The 9201-nt window shown below is 32.9% G+C and overlaps 1 protein-coding gene across 1 annotated transcript in view; it reads left to right on the forward strand.

Annotated features, from left to right (window-relative positions):
- Positions 1-7194, forward strand: part of LOC108914099 (proton-associated sugar transporter A) — a 10359-nt gene extending 3165 nt beyond the window's left edge. The window contains exons 2-9 of the mRNA XM_018719810.1: positions 728-990; positions 1351-1635; positions 2476-2577; positions 2628-2827; positions 3131-3376; positions 5659-5789; positions 5907-6081; positions 6964-7194. Coding sequence (XP_018575326.1) covers positions 728-990; positions 1351-1635; positions 2476-2577; positions 2628-2827; positions 3131-3376; positions 5659-5789; positions 5907-6081; positions 6964-7194 — 1633 coding nt within the window. The remainder of the gene's footprint in view (positions 1-727; positions 991-1350; positions 1636-2475; positions 2578-2627; positions 2828-3130; positions 3377-5658; positions 5790-5906; positions 6082-6963) is intronic.
- Positions 7195-9201: the final 2007 nt, after the last annotated feature.

The following is a 9201-nucleotide window of genomic DNA, read 5'->3' on the forward strand; positions in this document are numbered from 1 at the left end:
AATAAGAAGTGGATCTTATTTGTGGAAGGGCGAAACGGGCGGTGACTATGAGACGCCTTCATTATAGCAATCCTTCTCTATCGCATGTATTTCTATGTCTTACTTTATCGCTCTCACGTAACTTCAGATAGACCATCGGTACTTTCTGACCCTGTATTAGTTAAATCGCCTTTACATCAGATGTGAAATAACTATCATGAAATTGAAAATTACTTTGATATCTTATCTTGTACATACACTGCGCGATATTAAGCTGCGTTTTCAATGATCTGTTATGTGTTCTACTCTTTTTACATCTTAAAATTGTAATTTATATGTTTATTTTATATTTATTATTTGTACTGGTGCATATTTTTCTTACATGCTTTTTAATTTTTTGTTTTGTTGTTTGCACTATTTGTTCTACATTTTTTTCTCATTATTTGCTTCACTTTTAAGCTGTTGTACTGTTGACCTTACATTTCACTTTTTTCCTCCGCTTGTTTTTTCTTCTAAATTGTGACTTAATTTTAAATTGTAACTTATCCTGTAATTGCCCGTTGGGTATTTTATTTCAATAAATAAATACATAAATAAATACATAAATAAATAAATCTTCTAAAGGGCGCCACTAGCGACCATTAGGACGTATTTAAACCGCCAAAACTTTTTTATGCCAAGTTTTACAAATACATTAAAATAAAAGTAGTGTTTCAAATTGGTGTATAATTTCTTTATTTTCTTTTAGAAGAAAAACAAGAGGCGAACTCATAAGAATCTCTGCAGCTGTAATGGGTATTGAATTTTCTTATGCGGCTGAAACCGCTTTTGTATCTCCCACCTTATTGAAAATTGGAATTAGGCACAAACAGATGACTCTGATATGGGCGCTCTCACCTCTTATCGGATTTTTCCTTACTCCTCTACTAGGATCACTGAGTGATCGTTGCCAGTTAAAAATTGGAAGAAGACGACCATTCATTTGTATATTGTCTCTTGGAGTATTAATGGGTGAGGAAAATATTTGAGCAAAAAATAAGAAAAATTGTAAAAAATCGAAAAGGATCTGAGCTGAATTGCCAGGTCTCCGCTTTAAAATGGGAGTCTCCGGTAGTCAATCTACGGAGAATGCTTAGGACATCATTCAAAAATGTTGTACTAAAAAAAGTGTGTAGGTAAAATATAAAAAACACAGCCCTATATCACACAAGTTAACATTCTTAACATTCGTATCCGAAAATTCACGTTTAAGTCAAATAGAACATTTGTACGGACAATAAAAAATTCAGTACATTTCTATGGTATTCTAAAAATTAAGGAGAACGAGAGATAATTTCAGCCGACATAGTATACACGAACATTTAATTTTAGGTTTAATATTGGTTCCAAATGGTGAAAGTTTGGGTTATGCATTAGGAGACAAAAAACTTTCAAATACTTCAACGACTTCAATGACTAGATATGACGCTGAACAAATAGAATACAATGTCAATCATTATATTAATAATAATATTTCAATTAATGCAAATGAAACATCATACAACTATCATCCGTGGGGCATAGCTATCACGATAATAGGAACAGTTCTACTCGATTTTGATGCTGACGCTTGCCAAAGTCCAGCAAGGGCATATCTTTTAGAAGTAACTGCACCAGGTAAGAAAAATTCATATGTGCATCCTACGATTAAAAAAATCATGAGTTACAGAAATATATTTCAACATCTACCTAAACTAAAACAAGGAATTTGTAAACTTATTAAAAAGTACCAATCAAATTGTAAAGTTTTTTTTTTTAATTGCCAAATTTAAACAAACGGATAATGGCAATGTCTATCCTTTAAAAACATGTAATAACTTTGCCAAGTTGTTTTGAAAATCAGTCGGTTTTCTTCTTCTAAAGTGATTAGTGTAGTCCTCTCTAGAACAGATCAAAACTACCTCAATTTGATTTTTATGGAATCCAACAAGGTAACTTACCTTACCCCAATTTTCCTTGTTGGCACTTATCCAGCAATAACCTAAGTAGTTCTTGTTTTGTGAATCTGACATTAATGAAGCAAAAAATCTTCCTGACAGAAACTTATTCGATTATTGGCAGTTGTTTGATAAAACATGATCTCCAATGGGCTCAGTGGTTCATCAACTTTTCATTTATGGACTGGTCACCATTGACTTCATCATCGCCATCGTCATCGTCGTCCTGATTCTCATCATCGTCCTCAAAGTCATTATCATCCTCATCGTCATACTCACCTTAAAGTTAACCCGAATTGTATATAAGGTTCTATATAAGAGATAGAATGAGTTTGAAAATATTTCAGAACTCCGGATATAAATATATTTCTATCTCTTAAAATGATGTAGATTCAAATGTTGATTTCTCGAATTTGGAATACTATATTGTCTTTTATGATTTCATCTTCTTTTAAAGCCAATTAAAATTAATTATATAGTTTCTATCTTTTTAGTTTCTAACCCATATGCATCTTTTTAGATGACCACGCACGTGGTTTGAGTACTTTTAGTATAATGGCAGGACTTGGTGGTTTTTTTGGATATGCTCTAGGTGGAATAAATTGGGATGCCACAGTTCTAGGTAAATATAATGTTATGCAACTGTTCCAGTGTATTTTAAACTAATTTTAGGCAATTTACTTGGTGGTCACGTGAGGGCCGTATTTACTGTTATTACAGTATTATTCGTCATTTGTGTAATATATACAGTAACGAGCTTTGCAGAAGTGCCATTACTAAAGTTAAATAGTGACACAAACTATAACACGGAAAATAGCACAACACACGATCTTGATTATGGAACAATTAATAGAAATGGGAATGTATTAAGTGTAAGTAGAAAATACTGAAAATATTTCGTCCTCATAAAAGTGTACATATTGCTGGTAGTGTACGATGAAATTAGCGAATCTAAAATCTGAGTGACGAAAACTCGGCAGTAATTATTGATCAGCAAATATGAAAAAAACATATTGAACTGCACTTAATCAACCATTCAATCTAAAGGTGTTTTAAATGAAATTTTTGTCTTAAAATCAATCAAAGATTAATTCCTTAAGGTTTTTGAACATACTTTTAACACCCTATGTACCATGATACAATCATTTTAATGATAGTATAATCTTATGTTTCAGACCAATACAAAATATTCATCGTTAGATGAAGAAACCGAGGACTTTAATAATATGCCTCCTTTAGAAACAAATACTTTGTCTGATCTGGATACCTCAATGTTTTTATATCTAAAAAGTATAGTCTATATGCCACACTCAATAAGAATACTGTGTATAACAAATTTATTTTGTTGGATGGCACACGTTTGCTATTCTTTGTATTTTACAGACTTTGTTGCAGAAGCAGTTTTCAATGGCAGTCCAATGGTAAGTATTTGTGTTGTGTTACAAAAGTCAGGAATGTTGAGTGTGAAATAATGAATACCTAAATAGTCTTCGCCTCTTAAACTTTCCAAGAAGAAAAAACACAGAGGCTTTTTTGGTAATATTATCGGATGGTTCTTCATTACAAACACTATTTATAATATTACTCTCAATTAAAATTACATTATTATTCATAGAGAAAAAGATTTTTAGGAACAATTACTCATACTCAAAAAAAACAAGCTCTATCGTATTCTAATGAAACAAAAACTACTTTGGACTTTTTCTCAAAACATTCATTTTTAATTCATTGTCAACATTCTTCACTTTTGTTATACGCTGCATATTTAAATGTGCATGAAAATAAAGGATAAGTTAGCAACCTATAGATCTTATCAGTCTATTTTAATGCAAATAGTGATTGAGCGTAATCAATCATTATTTTTTTTGTGTGTATGGCAATATCCATAGATATCCTTGTTATATGCTTTACGTGATAAGTTATTGCTGAATATTGTATAAGTATTTTAATTATTTTGTAATTTATTATAATGTATTTATTTTATTCAGAAATAAAGATTCTGCGCTGCCAATAGCATAACTGAATATTTTATACTAATGTTATGATTGGTGTGTGCTGCTAATGAAAATAATTTTACTCAAAAAACGGTGCATTTCAGTGCCATTAGACTAAAATCCATTTTTAAGTAAAAAGGAACTGAAATTTCAATTATTTTTATCAAATTTTCGAATATGAATACAAAAATATATCCACGCTAAAAACTATGACAGTATTTATACCTCCAGCCTTGCTTTTCACCAAGAAGAAATCTAGATGGGATATAGGTACTCATAATACGTGGAAAACCCTTAAAATTTCCATAGAGGTCAAGAATATGAGGTTGACACTAGATCCAAAACCTAATCGGAATATGCATACGGTAACAATAAAAGAACAAGTCAAGACAAGTTCTATGAGCAAGTCGATATCTCAAAGTAGAACTAAGGTGACTCAGAACTTATCCAAAAAAAAATTTGAATATACAGGGGATTCTTACAAATACAATTTTGTAAAGAAAAAATCAAAAAGAGCAGTTCGAAAATGATTTATTAAAAATACACTTCTGCACGGCACTGGAAACTGGTCTACTGTAAAACCTGACCTCGCACAATGTGACGGTCATGGCGGTGTGATAAAAACAGACAAAAACTTTCGCAAGGAAAGAAATAAATAGAATTTTATAGCACCTATTTTATATCAGCAAATTCAACTGATTTTGCCTCTATTGTTATTATTAATTAATTAAATTAATTTGTGATTTTAAATAATAAAATAATTTGACATACCTGATGTTAACAATAATGTTCAAAATTTTATCCACCGGTGTGTAAACACATTTGGGTCCGTCTTACTCATTTCTGCGAACTAACACAAATGTTACCTTGCTTCACCATAACACAAATGCTTCACCATAAATTAAAAATCTATCCATCAACTCCAAGTTGCTATACACGCAAGAAATTTTTGACACTAACTACTAAAAAACTATTGTGAACACCACAGATAACAGGTAAACACTATTACAACGACGATTGTAAAATCGGATTTCAGTATTCGGAGTCGCTGAGGTCATGTGGCTCTCCACGCGTATTGCGAATGACGCTAGAGACTACAGTTGTCCAGCTATGTAGTGGTTGAATGTACTACAACTTCAATAATTTTTTCTAGGAAACTATAAGGATTTTACGAAAAATTTTTTAAGATATTGACTGTAGAAACTGAGTTTGAAATTTAAGCCAGTTTATTTAACACTGCAATTTATATAAAAAATAAGAGACATACAAATAATTTGAAAGTGAACTTTCAAAATAATAGTGATGTAAAGGAAAGCTTTATGTATCCTCATTTCCGGAAATTTTAAAAGTTCCCTTGGATTTATTCAGTATTTCATTTATGAACAGCACATAAAATATACTAAATTACAGATCTGTATTCAATTTAGAGAAATTATAAGTTTCATTGGTAAAAATTTGATATTTCCTGATAATAAACTTTAACATTATGATTGTTGTTATACAAAATTTAATTTAGAATCAAAATACGTATTTTCTTAATAAAGGGGGCCGTACCAAAACATGATCGTGGTATTTTATAGTTAAAAATCGAGGTTTTTATACGGACATAAAACTTTCAAATAAGAATAATTCTAAATTGAAAATATCAGCTACTGTGCTATTCTACATCTGTCGTTTAGTGTAGGTATATTAAAACATTTATTTTTCAGGCAGCACCAGATAGTCCTAGCAGAAAACTTTACGAATCTGGCGTAAGGTTTGGATGTTGGGGCATGTCAATGTATTCTCTATCATGTGCCTGTTACTCTACGAAAATAGAAAAATGTATTAATACATTTGGGTAAGAGGTATTTTTTGACAATAATAATAATAATTAAAATAATATAGATGTTCAATTTAAATTAATTATAACGTACTTGTATTCTTTGTCAAAATACGGTGTGTAATATTATTTTAGGTGCAAAAAGGTGTATGTTGGTGGTCTTTTAACATATACAGTGGGAATGTGTCTAATGGCAATTACGAAAAGCCAATTTGGAGTTATATTTTTCAGTGGGACGGCGGGAGTTATGTACTCAACACTATTTACCATGCCATATTTGATTATTGCGCATTATCACACAACTGGAACTGTAAGTAAGTTTCAAGATGTTTTCAGAAATTATACTAATGCTCATATAATATTTGGCGTATAAAATTTAAGTTGATACTTTTAGTTGATACCAATTCTACCAGGCAAAGACATTGAATAAAGTTTAAAAGTTCAATGAGCTACCACAAGAAATAATGAGTTTATAAAAAGATCTTATTCTTAACATAACCGCAATTTTACCTTAGTTTCAGTCTTAATCCTAATTCCTTAATTAAAAAGAAGTTCTTGGAAATTGTTTAAATCTTAGTTGTTTCTCTCAATGGTGTTCCAATTGTTTAAGTATTGGGTATTTAAAGAGTAGAACAGTAAAAGAACACTTCAAGGAACAGTTCCCTGGCAATTGGAAAGCAGTTTCGATTATAAAAATTTGGTTTTAACCTAATCGTAAGAATCCAACGACAGCCCTTTGCGCATGCTATTTGTTGTGGTATTAGCCTTAGTCCTAAGTTACAAGATAGAAACTTTCAAGATCAAGTGTTAAGACCTCCATACAACTATAGGATTAGGTTAGGATTTTTATAAGCGCTTCACTTAGGGCAAAGACTATGGCTAAGTTCTAAGTTATGACTAAGACCTTTTTTATAAACTCACCAAGAGTAAACTCTGCGTTTTTGTGCATTAAGTAGGATTTATTAGAAATGCTACCGTGTTTATAATTTGAATTTTATTTATATTTCCAGTTTTCTAAGGGAAATACCTATATAAAACAGTACCCACACGAGGTGATTAATTTTTTTAATGATAAATCTTCAGTAATTGAATATTGTATCTTTTTTATTATTAGTCCTTCTAAAGATTTACCAACTACATAACCTACCAATAAACCACATTGTGAAAATAAAATAATTATTTCGAATTTCAGTTTGATGTTTCTAAAGATGGAATACCTATAACATCGAATCAGATAAGAGGTTTGGGCACAGACGTTGCGATAATATCAAGTATGGTATTTTTGGCGCAGTTTCTTCTTTCAATATGCATGGGCTCCATTGTAAGTGCAGTGGGAACTACCACAGTAGTTGTAAGTGTCGCAAGCATTTTATCGTTACTGGGGGCTATATCTGCGTCTCAGATATTGTACTTAGATCTTTAGATGTGTTATTTTTATTTGTTGTAAATATCTGTTTATTTCTGTATCTTAATGTTTGTAACCATAATTAACAGATTAACAAATAATAAAGAATTAACCCAACTAATAAATGTAATTATTTCTGTATAAATGTTCCAGAAAATTGAGAACATACTTGTCCAGGGTGACACCAAGATTTAGGGAATTTTCGTTATTAGTACCAATCGCCATTATTCTATGGCTAGAAATTGGCCTCAATGATTTGGGATCGAGGGGGATTATCCCTCTTTATCCTGCCTCATCTCGTGTAGGCCTGGACAGCCTTCGTAGGTGGGCCCCATCCGTCGTCTACCCCGACCGCAAATGCGGCCGGTGTAGGCGCTTTGTGGGACCTCCTTTTGTCCTGGCTGGGCCCCGCCGGCTAGGACCCTTTCTTCTGGCGCTCTTCTTGCTTCGCCGGCTCGTCTGTGTAAACCCCGGGGGTAGTGTCATGTTTATGTGCGGTATGGTTGGGTAGGGTAGTGCGGCTATGCAGCCTGGGATGCGCTTTGCTAAGGTGGCCCTTAGGCTAGCGCGGGAGGGGAGGGTTAAGGAGGGTATGGGGGTGTGTATGTGTGTGTGTGTGTGTGTGTGTGTGTGTGTCGTTGTCTTCGTTTCTTGATCCTGGCTGTCTCTGAAACAGAAAAGGTTAGCGGGCAGGGGGGGGGGTCATTGGGGTGGTCACCCAGGGTCAAAAAGTTGGTGTCTAGGTCTTTTGTGTTTGTCAGTCACGTCGGGTACGTAGTCAACGGCTTGCCTGAGGAGGGGATTGTCATGTCTAGCGGCTACGTCAAATCGTTTCTCCGCGTTTTGTCTTATTGTCTGTGTAGCGTTTGTGTATTGTAAGCGTACCAGGGCGCGTCGGTGGCCGTGCGGAGGGCTATGTTTTCCACAGCCTGTAATGACTTTAAGTGGCTTTTTGCCGCGTGACCCTAGTACCAATCGTGCAATGTTGGGTTGCATAAACTCATCGGTCTCATAAATATTTATGGAGGCTCTGTATATCTTCTATTTTTGTTATTTCAGGTATGTACGTAACAAATAGAAATTCAGTATTAATAATTAATAATCTTTATACTTATCTATCCAAATCTTTATGAAATGCGATTGATTAAAAATAAACATATATTATTTAGTTAAATTAAATTAAACAGTGTTTAAACGTATTTAACAAAGTAATTTAAAAGTAAACTGCATTACTCCCTGGTCCAATTTTAGTTCATTATATTTCTTCGCCTGACACAATGAGGGAGCCAGCTGTCTTTTAAATGTCAGTAATATTTTGATGTTGGTATTCTTGTATTATATGTTTTGCGCCACAGACCACCTAGACTGGCTTATAGAGCGACTTTGGTGAAAACACTTTGGAGCCTGATTTGGAGCCCAGCGCTCAGTCGTGTCCTAGCATTTGACGTGTTCGCATCGCTGTGATTTCGATAATTAGACGTTTTATCATGGGCAAGTGCATTGTAAAACATTGTATAAATAGAAGTGATCGAGTTGGTGAGGAGAGGCGAAAAGTTTCCTTCTTTAGGGATGTAAAAAAAAGGAATATATAAAAGGTAAATACGTACGCCATTTTTCGGTTAACGTCACAAGTTTCCAGGGTTAGCTTTATGATTTTGTTGGCCCACATAGTGTAGTGAATAACGTACGTGATATTGTTATTATAAAATAATGAATGAATTACTGTAAAATATTTTTAGTAATTATTTACTTTATGTGAGTCTTAAATTTTTATGAAATTTTACCAATTCCCGTCATTTCGAGATAGCTGAAAATTGATTAAATATTTTTTTCAATTAAAAAAATCGCAAACAAAACTAATTTCAGATTCAGTATTCGTACAGTCAATTAATTTTTATTAAAGATCGTGGTTGTTTGACGTATCCATCTCGAGATGCCGTAGTAATATGCTAAGAAACAGAAAAATTAATAAAATTTTTAAATAATGAAAGCAGAACACCTAGGCTACAGAAAAATAAAATTGTT

Source organism: Anoplophora glabripennis, unplaced genomic scaffold (genome assembly GCF_000390285.2).
Source record: "Anoplophora glabripennis isolate ALB-LARVAE unplaced genomic scaffold, Agla_2.0 scaffold704, whole genome shotgun sequence".
Lineage (NCBI taxonomy): Eukaryota > Metazoa > Arthropoda > Insecta > Coleoptera > Cerambycidae > Anoplophora > Anoplophora glabripennis.